The 15,080-nt window shown below is 49.9% G+C and overlaps 1 protein-coding gene across 2 annotated transcripts; it reads left to right on the top strand.

Annotated features, from left to right (window-relative positions):
- The first annotated feature begins 357 nt into the window (after nucleotides 1-357).
- LOC109524535 (AP-2 complex subunit alpha-2-like) lies at nucleotides 358-14,843 on the top strand. Of its 2 annotated transcripts, XM_019884484.1 has the most exons (23): nucleotides 358-638; nucleotides 1,470-1,538; nucleotides 1,990-2,132; nucleotides 2,342-2,535; nucleotides 3,323-3,452; nucleotides 3,834-3,935; nucleotides 4,043-4,151; nucleotides 4,641-4,791; nucleotides 5,066-5,234; nucleotides 5,801-5,938; nucleotides 6,799-6,981; nucleotides 7,061-7,158; nucleotides 7,358-7,589; nucleotides 9,066-9,242; nucleotides 9,331-9,417; nucleotides 10,663-10,808; nucleotides 11,045-11,127; nucleotides 11,989-12,078; nucleotides 12,296-12,419; nucleotides 12,813-12,929; nucleotides 13,028-13,097; nucleotides 14,074-14,208; nucleotides 14,302-14,843. In XM_019884484.1, exons 1-23 carry the CDS (start codon nucleotides 572-574, stop codon nucleotides 14,377-14,379), a joined length of 2,892 nt encoding a protein of 963 aa, XP_019740043.1. In that variant the 5' UTR covers nucleotides 358-571; the 3' UTR covers nucleotides 14,380-14,843. The 2 variants fall into 2 exon arrangements, with proteins under 2 accessions (XP_019740043.1, XP_019740044.1); XM_019884485.1 differs by lacking the exon at nucleotides 9,331-9,417 and having other exon boundaries at nucleotides 363-638.
- Nucleotides 14,844-15,080: the final 237 nt, after the last annotated feature.

Here is a 15,080-nt window from a genome sequence, read left to right as displayed (position 1 = left end):
GTAATAATAACACACATCAAAACTTTTCGAATCGTTTCAAACGTTTTTTTTTTTTTTTACATTTCTTTGTCAGAAGTTTGTGTGGCACTGGATATTTTTAGGCCATGAAAAAGTACCGGATTACACTGTCTGTCTGTCTGTCTGTCTATCTATCTATCTATCTATCTATCTATCTATCTATCTATCTATCTATCTATCTATCTATCTATCTATCTATCTATCTATCTATCTATCAATCAATCAACCAATCAATCAATCAATCAGGATAATGAGTTCGCATTACGGATGTACGGGTGATCTAAAGATCATATGGAAACCGCCCACTCACATTGTCTCAAGGGAATTTGGAGTGAACAAAATGGAGCGCGGCCCACGTGAGGGCGTGTCTCGCTTGGTAGGGAGCGCGGCCGGTATGCTTCCTGACTGGATCCTTTCCTGGACGCCGAAGCCTCTCAAGCCTCTCGAGCCGCCCGCCGTCGCTTGCTGGCCGGCTTTGCCACTGCTTTTGGCCCGGTGGAAGCGAGTGTGGACGAGGGGACACGACGTTTGGCTTTAGCGGGGAAACGCCGACATGCCGGCGGTGTCGAAAGGGGACGGAATGCGCGGCCTGGCCGTGTTCATTTCCGACATCAGGAACTGTAAGTTTATCCACCTTAGCCGCCGAATAACATCAAAAGAGTCTTGATGACGTGCTCAACTCTTCACAGTGGAGTCGCTTGTGCACACTATCGAGTGAATCCGCAACTTTCCTTCCTGAAAATTCGTATGTTTGAAGTGCAAATTCCAAACTTTTTGACAGCTAGCCGGCGAGCTAATTAGCTCTTAGCTGGAAGCCGCTAACGTCACGACGAAGGGCGTGACCGCCACTTTGATACGCCAAAAGTCCCACTTTGAAGACGACAGACGCCCTTTCGAGGATATTTGACCTAGTAACCGCTTTGGAATTGATTTGATCCACAAAAGCAATCATTTCTGTGACCAGTCGGAGTCTCACACTGTTGCGGTATCACATTGTAATGAATTCTTACAATTGACGAATGGCAAATGACAGGAAATGGGATGTCGCCCAATGCCCCCCGCCCCTTTTTCAAAACGATTGATATTTCAAATGAGCGAAAAGAAATCTGCTTGACCAATGCAAAGAAAATATCCGATGCAATATTCACCCCGTTTTGCAAATACCTTGGCCAACGAACGTTTCACAAAGTCACCAAGTGTTCATTGTACTCGCGTATCTCCAGTTCACCAAGTTCTTTCCATAAATAATAGCGAACAATGAGTCAAGATGACCGTTTTTGTGACAAGTCCAGTCATGTTAAATGTGACATTATTCACATTCACAACTCCTGGCAACAAAGTCTTGACATTGGAAGCAAATGTGAGGTAGCTATCAAGAATAAAACAATTAATGCTCAAAACCTCAACTGATCCAAGAGGAAGTTGAGTTTAACTCACATTTTTTTTTTCAGGTAAAAGTAAAGAGGCGGAGATCAAAAGGATCAACAAGGAACTGGCGAACATCAGATCAAAATTTAAAGGTAACTGACAAGAGTGTGTGCATATACGCTCTGTGGGAACAACCAATGATGACTGGAAAGTGAGAGGAGACCTTTTTCCGCCTCTTCTTCTTGCTCTTCATTCAGCTGAATCTCTTTCAGTCGAGCTTGGTGCAGCCCTGCATGTTGTGGTACTACACTAAAAGCAAGCAACTTGAAATTCAGTCGTGACTGTCTGAAATCGGTGGAAGAAAAAAAACAAAACAAAACATGGATTAAACATCCCCAATCTAGTGGGGTGCGAATGGTGAACTGCCGTTTAGTGGGGCAATGCCGTCATGTCGTCTCTACTTCCAAACTGCACCACTTGGCTACGTTTGACATTTGATTCGATTTTTTACATCAAACTCTAGTTGAAGACACTTGAAAGAGGAGCACAAACAGGATGTCTCCTTCCCGGTAAAGCGCTGATGTTGTTTTCATCTCTTCACAGGCGACAAGGCTCTGGACGGCTACAGCAAGAAGAAATACGTTTGCAAGCTGCTATTCATCTTCCTTCTGGGCCACGATATCGACTTCGGACACATGGAGGCCGTCAACCTGCTCAGTTCCAACAAGTACACGGAGAAACAAATTGTAAGCACGCAATGGGTAAACTGAACATCAGTGTCGGTATTACCAGATGAAACTCAAAATTCGTCAAATCGTTTCTGATGCAGTGCCCCACCCACCCCCCCAAAAAAAAGGTTTAGAAATTGCACTCCATTCCACTGCTTGAAGTCGGTTAAACACCACGTCTCACAGAATGTCTTTGAATGTGTTGTTGTGGGCCGTGTCGCCTTCAGGGTTACCTGTTCATCTCGGTGCTGGTCAACTCCAACAGCGACCTGATCCGCCTGATCAACAACGCCATCAAGAACGACCTGAGCAGCCGCAACCCCACCTTCATGAATTTGGCGCTTCACTGCATCGCCAACGTGGGCAGCCGCGAGATGGCCGAGGCCTTCGCCTCCGACATCCCCCGCATCCTCGTGGCCGGGTGCGTGCGAGTCTTCTCCGCCGTCGCCGCGCTGGTTGTCAACGGCATTTTGTGGGAAATGATGTCACTTAAATAAAAAAATCAAAGTGCTTTTGCACATGTAGGCGACCGCATGCTAATACAACAAAGCAATCCACCAATTGCGAAACTTGAAATTTAAAGCCCTGATAGGGTGGTGAAAAGATTGAATTACAAGTGATTTTTTTTTTTTTACTTCTTTTCCTTTAGAATAACATTTTAATTTTTTGAGTTATTTGGGGGGTGGGGAGCAGGAGTGAAGGCACTCTTTCTTTCCAGAATAAAAGTAATGTATTTTTGCCCAAGTTGTGACTTTCTCCACATTCGAGAAAATGTGAACTTTCTGATCATATCAAGACTTTGACCTTGTCCACGTATGTCTTTATTCTTCGAAGATTTCAACGTATCCAGACAAAATACCTTTTTGTCCTTTGTAACATAAAGCTGTGACAGGATTGCATGAATATTTAATTAAGTGTAAGAATGTTAGAACAGCCCCCCCCCCCAAAAAAAATGCATTACATGTATTTTTTCCAGACTAGAATTCTATTTTATTGACAAAAATAAGATGCCCTTTCTCCCGTGAAAATTAAAAGGTTGATGTTCTATTTCGGTAGAATGGACTTGTTCAAGTCAGGCTTTCGTTCACCGTTAAACTTTGACTTGAATATCATAACCCGACGTTTTCTTGGGACGATCCGGCTTTCTCCCCCGAACGACTTTTCTTCCCAGGACAAAAGAGTGAGCCGCCTGTTCTTGCCCCTTGCAGGGACACCATGGACAGCGTGAAGCAGAGCGCGGCGCTTTGCCTCCTTCGCCTCAACAAGACGTCACCCGACCTGGTGCCCATGGGCGAGTGGACGTCCAGGGTGGTCCACCTGCTCAACGACCAGCACCTGGTAACACTTTTCACAGCCACGTCCAACTCGAGAGGGCCAAAGCTCAGGCGAGGCCGGCCGGGTCCCCGGCTTCCCACTCACCAAATCAAATTGAGCCTTCGAAAGGAGTTCAGCATCTACGTCCCGGAAAGGTCCGGAGAGCGTGGCCAAGTCACGGCATGGAAAAGCCAAAAGCCACATTGAATGCCGGCGGCGTTTCATCCCTCCGGCGGCACTGCGTCCAAAAAAACCCCCCAAAAAACCCGATGTCGGTGTGTCAAGGATAAACGGCGATTGGTCACACGAGACCGCCGCCCGTCTCTCTCTCTCACGCGAGATCCGCAGACTTTTTCGATGTATTTTTCGATTCTCCTTCAAAGACCAAAGCTGTTTGTTTTTCAGGGGGTGGTGACGGCGGCCACCAGCCTCATCAGCAGGCTGGCCCAAAAGAGTCCGGATGATTTCAAAACGTCCGCGGCGTTGGCGGTGGCCCGACTCAGCAGGGTGGGTGTCACTCCGAAGCGAGTTGGAAAAAAAGAAACAACCCCCCCCCCCCAAAAAAAAAAAACCTGCCTTTATTCAAACATGTTTGGATACGATATTTTGTCCAGATTGTGACGTCGGCCTCCATCGACCTTCAGGACTACACGTACTACTTTGTGGCAGCGCCGTGGCTCTCCGTGAAGCTGCTGAGACTGTTGCAGTGCTACCCTCCACCCGGTACTTCTGCTTGAAGCACCTTGCGCGTGCGCGCCCCCCGGTCTGAGCCGCGCGGCATGCGACTCGACGAGCGGCGGCGACGACACGGCGTCGATATTCGCATTGAAAATTGACGGACTGCGGATTTGCAACTTCATTCAATTCCATGGTCGTTTTCGAAACCGCGCGAGCCATCGGACACGCGGATGCAATCCTTTCGAGTATTGCGGAAAAGTTCATTGCGTGCAAATAGAAAAATCGAGTTTCACTGAACACTTTGGAGAAAGGCCAACTCGCGCCTCATTTCTGAAGCCAAGATCATTTGGAATCATATCATGATGATGATTATGTCTCTTCGTTTTTCGTTGGCCATAATTAAAAAAAAAAAAAAAAAATCCTAACTCCCGAGTGTCGTGACTTTTGACACCGACCATTTTGGATTCAACTCCAAATTATACGCAGACTCCGCAAAGCAAGCGGGCCACTTTATCTTTCCAATGTTGTCCACAGAGGACGCGGCACTGCGGAGTCGCTTGGCGGAATGTCTGGAGACCATCTTGAACAAAGCCCAGGAGCCTCCCAAGTCCAAGAAGGTTCAGCACTCCAACGCCAAGAACGCCGTTCTCTTCGAAGCCATTTCGCTCATCATCCACCACGACAGGTGCGAGTCTCCCCATGGAGGCCTTCGGCAAACACACTCGGAGCCCACGTGGCGCGCGCCAGCGTGGCGGAGCGCAATGGAGGCATAAAATCTTGTTCTCGGCACATTCAAAGTGGCCCACGGCGGTCGAGAAGAAGCCTTTGCCCCGTTTTCCGAAAAACACTCCGACTTGGCTCAAACGATGTCCGGATATGTTTGCTCGTGGTGCCGTGGCAGAATGCCGAGGCTCGGTCTTGAAGCGTCCAAAAAGTCTTTTTGCGCTGTTGTCCCACAGCGAGCCCACCTTGCTGGTGCGAGCGTGCAACCAGCTGGGTCAGTTCTTGCAGCACCGCGAGACCAACCTGCGCTACTTGGCCTTGGAGAGCATGTGCACCCTGGCCAGCTCCGAGTTCTCCCACGAGGCCGTCAAGACGCACATCGACACCGTCATCAACGCTCTCAAGGTGAGCCGCGCCTGCCGCTGCTCTTTGGCCAACCGCCGAAAGGCAACCGCAAGTCGACTGCGCGCAGATTTCAAAATGATGACGAGTAGCCATCATCATTCAAAAAAAAAAAAAAAACCACAATCACATGTTGGTTTTCAACAACAAAAAAAAAAAAGGTTTCTTTTGCGCTGTTTTTTTTTTTTGTTGAAAATGTGTGTGACTAGAATAAAAATATTGAATATTTAGCAGCGTTTTGGGAAATATTTTGGGGGTGTAAAAAAAAAAAAAGTTTCCCCCCCAATGCATTTCAACAGTCATAACACTTAGATTAAAATACAAATGAAACGTATCGAAATGTGTTTTTTTTCTGACCGAAAAAGCCAATTTGCATATAGTTGTTGTGGGAATAAGCAAGCAGACAAAATTGCTTGGAGTTTATGAATACGTACAGCTCCCTTGTGATTGGTCGTACGGGTAAAATGAATTTTTACATCCATTTTTTTTTCCCCTGAGCTGCCTTCGTGTTACGTGCGCTGTTTGGTCACGTTCATGAAAATCGTCTTTCGCAATCTGTTGTGCGGTAGACGGAGCGGGACGTGAGCGTTCGCCAGCGTGCGCTGGACCTCCTCTACGCCATGTGCGACCGCAGCAACGCCAAGCAGATTGTGGCGGAGATGCTGAGCTACCTGGAGAACGCCGACTACTCCATCAGAGAGGAGATCGTACGTCGCGCCTTCACCCCGCCTGTTCACGTAGCGTTCCGCTCTGCCGTCTCGCTCCGAGGGTTCCTGCCTCAGAAGAAAATGACTTGTCCCCGTGTCGGGAATACGTCTTAATGAGAACAACTGACTCTCGGCAAGATTGGAGCGCATACTTGAAGAAGGTCATGAAAGTAGAAAGCGTGACGATTTGACCAGACCAGCTGTTGGTCTGGCCGGAATCGAATTTCCCGGACACACAATTCAGGCAACACACAAGAAATGCGTCACGCTAATGTGGATACGAAAAGTCGACAGGCCCTCGTTCAACTGTCGTTCGTTCAAAAATAAAAATAGAAGAAGCAAGAGCACGAATCCCCCACCCCCATCAGTAATGTGACCTATGACCTGTACAACTCAGTTGAAGATGCAGGGAATTATGACCGGTTCAAAATACCAGACAGGCTTCTGCGAGAAGGTTTCAAAAAAAAATGTCACTAAAGGCCTACTCGAACAACGGAACTTGATTTGGATCCGTTCAAAATTGTGGCGGCGGCGCGCTGACCCATCTGACTTTGAATGTGACTAATGCCTAATTGTGAACACAGCCACATTCTCATTTCGAACAGGTTGGGCGTGTGCACACTTGTGCAGCTCCGTCATCTCAGTCGTTTATTTCAGTCCCCCCCCAAAATGCTTTTTATGTTATTTTTTGCCTGGTTATATGTCACAAACCGTGGCGGGAAAATGTTGAAATGATACAACAGAGTCTTCGCCTTTGATATCACCAAATTCAGGCACTCGAACGGGGGCGCGTACGCCTTTTCTGTGCGACGTCAACGCTTTCCGCAAGACTTCCCTCTCCGTTTCCCCCCCCCCTGCAGGTGCTCAAGGTGGCCATCTTGGCCGAGAAGTACGCGGTGGACTACACCTGGTACGTGGACACCATCCTCAACCTCATTCGCATGGCCGGGGACCACGTGAGCGAGGAAGTGTGGTATCGCGTCATCCAGATCGTCATCAACCGAGACGACGTGCAGGGCTACGCCGCCAAGACCGTCTTTGAGGTGAGCGCCGACGAGCCGGCGAGCGCGCCGCCGGATGCCGTCCCGGGCCTCCGCGTCACGGCCGGTGAATTGTTCGCAGGCGCTTCAAGCACCCGCCTGTCACGAGAACTTGGTGAAAGTGGGAGGCTACATCTTGGGGGAGTTTGGCAACCTGATTGCGGGAGATCCGCGCTCCAGGTACCGACTCTTCTCCTCCTCGTCGTACTTCCTTGACACGACGGAGAAAAAGCGAAACCACGGGTTACGTACGGAACTCGATAGTTGGCCTGCTCGCTGGCCCTGAAAAGACGCAGGCGCCCTCGACTCAAATAAAAATAAAGCGCAAGCGATCCTTGTGGGCTAACTCCGGCGTGTTGCGGTGGCTGTCGTCCTTCAGCCCGCTGGTCCAGTTCAAGCTGCTGCACTCCAAGTTCCACCTGTGCTCGGTGCCCACGCGCGCGCTGCTGCTGTCCGCCTACATCAAGTTCATCAACCTGTTCCCGGAGGTGAAGAGCACCATCCAGGAGGTCCTGCGCTCGGACAGCCAGCTGCGCAACGCCGACGTGGAGCTGCAGCAGAGAGCCGTGGAGTACCTGAGGCTCAGCTGCATCGCCACCACCGACATCCTGGTGCGCGTCCTGCCGCCAACGTGACGCGTCGTCTCCTCTTTCCACTGATGCTCAACATCAGCGGCACTTTGGCACGCAGGACAACACAACTTGTCCCCAAACGGAGGCTTCAAGCTCAGCGCAACCGGCAGAAGCTGACTCAGAAGAGAATGACATGTTTTGTATAGTTGGCCTTTAGCGCGACGCTCGCACAGCGTGCAAAATGGCCACGCAATGCTCACCGTTCTCGTCGATGGCTTTTTCAAAGCGACGGATGCTCGGACACAAAATGGCGGAGAAACACATTGCGAGCTAATGTTCTTTGTCCTCTACAACAGTTGACAAATCGCGGAGCATCTCGAGATGACTTCGGGCTGCACAGACCTCGCTCGACATTGAGACGAACGACGCGTCGCGGACAAACGTACGCTCCATTTGTCTGCGACACGTCGTTTGTAGCGTCTCAAACGTAGCGTCTCGGGAGCCGATTGGGAGTTGTCTCGACGTGCCGTGGCCCTGTCGTGTGACATTGTCAACGAGGCCGAAAAGTCTGCCATGTCCGAATTTTGTTGGTCTCGCCGCATAGCGTGGCATGTCCTACGTACGTCGTTCTTCGATCGGTTTCGGAAGACGCTGCCCTCCGACTTAGGACGCGGCGCGCACACAATCGTAATGTGCTGTGCAGTATTTCAAAAGGGACTCGGAACAAAAGACGAAATGTTGGAAATTGTACGTAGCATCTCACGCTACTTTTTGCGAACTGCAAAGCTAGTTGCTAATTAGCAAACTTGGTGTCAAATTCGTGTCGTTTGACAAAGTCGAGCTGGTCTTCCTGAGTCGCGCGTGTCCGGACGGCTATTGCACGATACTGCCGCCCGGCAAGGCGGAGAAACACATTGCGAGCTAATGTTCTTTGTCCTCTACAACAGTTGACAAATCGCGGAGCATCTCGAGATGACTTCGGGCTGCACAGACCTCGCTCGACATTGAGACGAACGACGTGTCGCGGACAAACGTAGCGCTGCCATGTCCAAATTTGGTTGGTCTCGCCGCATAGCGTGGCATGTCCTACGTACGTCGTTCTTCGATCGGTTTCGGAAGACGCTGCCCTCCGACTTAGGACGCGGCGCGCACACAATCGTAATGTGCTGTGCAGTATTTCAAAAGGGACTCGGAACAAAAGGCGAAATGTTGGAAATTGTACGTAGCATCTCAACTCACACTACTTTTTGCTAACTGCAAAGCTAGTCGCTAATTAGCCAACTTGGTGTCAATGTCGTTTGACAAAGTCGAGCTGGTCTTCCTGGGTCGCGCGTGTACGGACGGCTATTGCACGATACCGCCGCCCGGCGGCCGAGGCGGGCACGCCAGGAGGAGCGGCGCAATGACTTGAATTTCCGCAATAAAGCACGACGCGCAATCCCTTGAATGATTTGGATGACGTTCTCACGACTGCAATCTGACGGCACTTTTGCCTCTTTTTTCTGGCCTCCGCAGGCCACCGTCTTGGAGGAAATGCCTCCTTTCCCGGAGAGGGAGTCCTCCATCCTGGCCAAGTTGAAGAAGAAGAAAGGACCCGGCAATGTGACCGGCGTCGACGACACCAGGCGCAACGTGAACGGCGCCGCGGAACACGGCGACGGCGAGAACGGCGGCGAGGCCGACGCCACCGCGGTAATGCCGGCGTCCCGCGCTCGCTTTGCTTTCGCCTTCTCCGCTGACTCCTTCTTGGTTTGTTGTTGTTGTTTTCTGCCTCCATCAGTGCTCTCCTTCACTGATGATGGCGCCTCCCGCCAACAGGCCGCGGCCCGCCCGCTCTATTCCCGCCGTGCGCGGTGCCGGCACGACGGTATCTTGGCGCCGTAGTATTCTCTCTGCCGCATTAGACGCGGCCGCGCCGTCGAACGAGTGCCTATGCAAGGACGACGGTGTGCCTCATGCCAAGTTTGCATCTGAACTCGGGCCCAATGATGTTTGCAGTGTTGTGAGTTGCTCAAATGGTCACCTTAACTCATTTTTTAAAAAGAAATAAGTTGGTGTTCCAATAACGCCATTGTTGATTTGATTGGAATGCGACCACCCTCTTCCTGTTTTTTTTTTCCAGCTACGGCCACGACAGCGTTGTTTAGGATGATTCTTTGAACGCGGTCACCCTTGAATGTGTCGAAACGAACGAACGCCATTGTAAATTGACATCACGGCAGCCATTTCCGCTTCCTGCGGCTCATGCTATGATTCTATACGTGAACTCTTTTCTCCGGTTAATAATGTTTGTGTTGCGTTCCCGCCTCTTCCGACACCTCAAATGAGTTTCCCGAGACGATTCAATGCGGCTTTGTAAAGCGCGCACGGAACTCTTCCGACACCTCAAATGAGTTTCCCGAGACGATTCGAGAGCTTGTAATTCAATGCGGCTTTGTAAAGTGCGCACGGAACGTTCTCCCATTCCAAGGGGCCATCTTTGGCAAATTGGAGAGTCGGAATTCTGCGCGTCTCGCCGTCCGTTTGGTTGTCGATCTTTTTCGGAGGGTGGGGGCCGAGCATGTATTTCCCCCAGCGGGAATGTCCTCTCCCCACCCTGAAGCGTGTTTATTTACAGGCCGTTGAATCCAAATAAGAAACGCATGTTGTGTGAAGCTGACTCCGGAACATTTGTGGCCGTTTTCTTTTGACATGCCGTTTGCGTTTTGTTTTTCATTTCATCAACTGGCATCGGTTCTCTTGACCGCGACACACTTTCCTTTCTGCTCACCAGAGTGACACAAACTCCTTCACTCCAAGGACGCTCTGTGGTGCCGTTGTTTCTAATTTGAGCTTTCACATCATATACAATTGGATTTTTTTCGCCCCCCTCAAAATTTCCATTTTGTGAATGAGTTAAAAATTGTCCTGTGTGTGTGTGTGTGTGTGTGTGTGTGTGTGTGTGTGTGTGTGTGCCCTGCTTGTACTCAAGCTAACATTGCTTTTTGTCATCGTTGGTCAAGTGTTCCAGCGGAATGTTGCCGCCGCCGCCACGCAGCTAAAACCCGACGCTGTTCTGTGAGGAAAAGCTCAACTTTCCAAATGACTTTGGACGTGTGTGTTTCTGGCGCAGAACTCGGCACATCCCTTCAACGACCTGCTCAACCTCAACTCGCCCCCCGCAGCCAACTCCAGTCTGCTGGTGGACGTGTTCTCCGAAGCACCGCCTGACCCCGCCTCCGCCCCTCCCCCCGACGTCTCTGACGAGAGTTTCAGCAGGTTTGTTGTGGCAAAAAAGGAACACGGTAAATCTCCAAATTCCCTTTGAGGCCTCAAAACAATCCGACAGCTTCCGGTAATGCCGGTGACACAAAGACCGAATGCGGCACCATCAGATTTTTGGACAACGATGAGGCTTGCTGTCTTAAAGTATCAAACAGAACTTTGGACTCCCAACAAATCCACCCGGATGTGATGGAACACCGCCGGGTGGGTTTGTTTTTCTCTTCATGCAGGTTTGTGTGCAAGAACAACGGCGTTCTCTATGAGAATCAACTATTGCAGATTGGCCTGAAGTCCGAGTACCGGCAGAACCTGGGTGAGCGCCGAGCAGCTTCCGTTCATTCCTCGGGGAACCTTAGCAAAGGACTCGTTCCGGTCCGGTGCAGTATGCAAATGGGGGCCCGGGCCCTCCCCTTCTATGTCAGCATTCTGACAAAGTGAGCGGTCCCTCACACTTGGGAAGTTGATGAGACGCCGCTGTGATAGCGGCGGCCCGCTTAGGGCCGCCAGCAGGATTTTTAGAATCACAGTCGGAATTGCTGAGACCAACGTGAGCAAAGTTTCAGCGGGGTGTGTGTTTGTGTGTGTGTTCTGTGTGCTAGCAAAACGACATGTTACCGTAGTGAGGTGAAACTGCACTAGTTGACACCTACATGCTCCTTGTACTGCCCGTAACGTTATACATTTCTACTTGGATTATTTGTCAAACGTCGGCATTTTATGTGTGTGCAGAATAGTCCATGTACTAGTCAGGACAAAGCACATGCGTACATTTCATTCCTCGCGATTTATATCTACGTCTTGAAAAACCACTACAGCCGCCGACCCATGACGTATTTTTACGTCTTTGGCATTTCTCTTTTCATTTACGTCCTAGTGTGCGGACGGGTCTGACACAGGCTCTGACTCGGCATCAGGCTCTCCTCGGTTGTAAATTATTTAAAATCTGTCCAGCCGGTGGCAGCGATCAGCCAGGATCAAGCTGCAGAAGACACACACACACACACACACACACACACACACACAAAATATGCATCAACTGCAGGGGGAAGGAGGCGCACGCATGCATGCGCACAACATTGCAGGGCGGAGGGGACACAACGTGCACGCGGGCGCACGCACAGCGATTGACTAAGCGAACGGTGCTTTCATCTCCATTTCAAATGTGGCCCTCCAGGTCGCATGTACGTGTTCTTTGGCAACAAGACATCCAGTCAGTTTGTCAGCTTCTCCTCGTCCGTGACCAGTCAGGACACCCTGAAAGCTCATATCCTTTCTAATGCTCACTTTTTTTTTTTTTTTTAATTGGTAGTTTCTTTGGTGCAGTTATTTCAGAGGGCCATTTTGGGGATATTTATAGTGGTCATCTTCAAATTTCTTTCGATGGAGGATTTGGGATTTGCAAATGGAGATGCACCTTCTTTGGGGTTACCAGCGGCGGCGTTTTGTCTGGAAGCGCGTTCTTTCTTGAGCAATGAATCCACAGGTGAACGTCCACGCCAAGGCGGTGGATCCCGTCATCGAGGGCGGCGCTCAGGTCCAGCAGATCCTCAACATCGAATGCGTGTCGGAGTTCAGCGACGCCCCGCTGCTCAGCATCCACTTCAGGTGCGTCGCTCGTCCCTCGCGTGCTCATATTCGCGCGTTCCATAAATGACCACTTTTTTTTTTAACTCCCTTTTTTTGGGGAGATTTTTGCAAGTTTATGAAACAAACAAAATATAAGTATTCACAGCCTTTGATTATGAAGTTCTCAACAGAAGTCAGATGCATCTGCTTGCACTGACAATATTTGAGATTTTTCTACTGCTGCTTTGGAGTCCAGTGAAATATATTCGGGGGGGGGTTCACAGCTTAGTGCGACACTGAACGTGCGCACCTCTACCTGTCAGACTTGCCTGACATTTAAATGTCGCAACAACAGAAAGTCTGGAAATTGCGCGAGACGGCTTGGTCCCAAATTGCAAGTTGATGCACTGAGCGGCGCTTGCGTGTGCGCAGGTATGGCGGCGCCCCACAAAACATCTCGGTCCAACTCCCCGTCATGCTCAACAAGTTCTTCCAGCCCACTGAGATGACGTCGCAAGACTTCTTCCAACGCTGGAAGCAGCTCGGCCTGTGAGCATCACGCGCACACATTACCCCCCCCCCCACCCCCTTTTACAAAAGTAGACACCTGGCAAGTGTAAGCCATTCCCACATTTCCTCGGTTGCAGTCCTCAGCAGGAAGTCCAGAAGATCTTCAAGTCCAAACACGCCATGGACAGCGAGGTCACCAAGGCCAAGGTGGGCTTTCCACACTTTTGACAAAATGAAAATCAGTCGATGTGTTTTGCTGAAGAAGGCCGTCAAAGTTAATGTGTCGCTGGCGTCCTGCGAAGAACACCCAAGTGCATTTTTGTCATTTTCGAAAGGTTCACCTGAATAGGGTGTCGGCCATTGACTCCTTCAATCGCAGCCACCGTCAGTGGGGCAAAGCCGTTTTTGACCGATTTGCGAGGCCCATAGATGATTGGGTTCCATGGGGATGTAACCATGCGACCCGCCAAAAGAAAGCCGAGACTGCCTTCTTTCAGCCGAAAAAAAAAGTTTGTTTCTGTCTTTTAGAAAATTGATACATTTGATCAGATTTCCATTTTCTGAGGGGAAAAAAAAGACGTTTTTGTCAAAGCATGCGTTTCGCACATCGAAATCGGACTTTCCGTCGACAAAGCAACACCACAAAAGGGCTTCTGGTTGCAAAAATATTGATCTGCGCGCTCGTGAACTGATGAAATGAACCGCGAACAGACAAACGCGACGTGCTGCATTCAGCAACTCCATCTCCCTGGTCACGGGGGAGGATTTTCTTCGCCAAGAGCAATCCTCACGGGCTAATTGTTTTGATATCTTCATCGCGACGGGTTTGGAATACACTCCCTACTCACGATACAAGCTACTCGGCCACAACCAATGCATCCTGGCCGATCGCTGCCACCTGCTGGACATATTTGAAATGACTTGCAATGCAGACGAGCCTGATCCTCGGTCAGAGGCTGCGGCAGACCCTTCTGCACCACGCAAAAAAAAAAAAAAATACATCAATGACGTATAAATATGTCATGAGTAGGTCGTGGTTTTTCTTGACATTTTTGTACGTCATGGGGAATAGAAGCGTGAACATAAAACAAAAAAAAAAAGAAGACAAAAATGGACATGCTTTTCACAGGCCAGCGGCGATGTTCTTGTTTTGTTGTTAACGCTTGTTGTTGTGGTTTGCTAGATTTTAGGTTTTGGCGTGGCGCTGCTGGAGGCCGTGGACCCCAACCCGGCAAACTTTGTCGGAGCTGGTGTGGTTCACACCAAAACTTCTCAGGTGGGATGTCTTCTACGGCTGGAGCCCAACACGCAGGCGCAGGTAACGCGTGCGCGCACACGCTCACATGCAGGAAATTCTTTTTGATGATCTCTTGTTTGAGGTCATAACAAGTGCGCACGTTTGTCTCGTCAGATGTATCGTCTGACCCTGCGGACCAGCCGCGACAGCGTGTCTCAGCGACTTTGTGATCTGCTCTCAGATCAGTTCTAGAAGCTTCTGTGAACAGTTTGTAAGTTTGTTTTTTTTTAAATGGATTTTTGGCACATAGCTTTACGGCCTTTGACTCGCAGCGCAGGCGTCCATCGCCCCAACGTGCTGACCCGTGGCTGAGCACACTGTTACTGAGTTTTTTCTTTTTTTTTTTAAGAAGGGTCTTGTCCTCTTGTCACCATGTTACATGTGAGTACGACATCAGCACGACAAAGGGTGCCTTAACATCTCACACTGTTGTTGTTTTGTCGGCTTTTTAAGCAACACGCACTCGCACACTTTGTCCCGGAGCTCCCATTGGTGCCTTTCTACGTGAAGCACGAGCACACTGCCTCACAATTTCTACCTGAATGCATTTCACACACTTTACGTGCGATATTTCTATTTTCTAATGCTCCTCGCTGCCTTAAGAGTGGTTTTGTTTGGAAATAAAAGCCTTCTCCTCAAAAAGGGCCACTCGTGAACCTGACTATGCAACTGAAGTGGGGAAAACTTTACAAGACAAGATTTCACTACACTCTGATCCGGTCGCCAGTCAGTCGCGGGGGCCCCCAGAGAGACAAGCAGCCATTTTCAGCCAACATCCACACCGTCACAGAGTGGGAACCGATCCCGTGTTGCCCGCGCACAAGTTGGGCCAGTGGAACGCCACTCTTGGTTGTGGAAAACATGAAAACTTTCATCCAAAAATCAATTCATCA

This window comes from Hippocampus comes, unplaced genomic scaffold, assembly GCF_001891065.2.
Source record: "Hippocampus comes isolate QL1 unplaced genomic scaffold, H_comes_QL1_v1.1 scaffold21, whole genome shotgun sequence".
NCBI classification, from domain to species: Eukaryota; Metazoa; Chordata; class Actinopteri; order Syngnathiformes; family Syngnathidae; genus Hippocampus; species Hippocampus comes.
The sequence above is the reverse complement of the archived record's forward strand: the minus strand, read 5'-3'. Positions and strand labels throughout refer to the sequence as shown.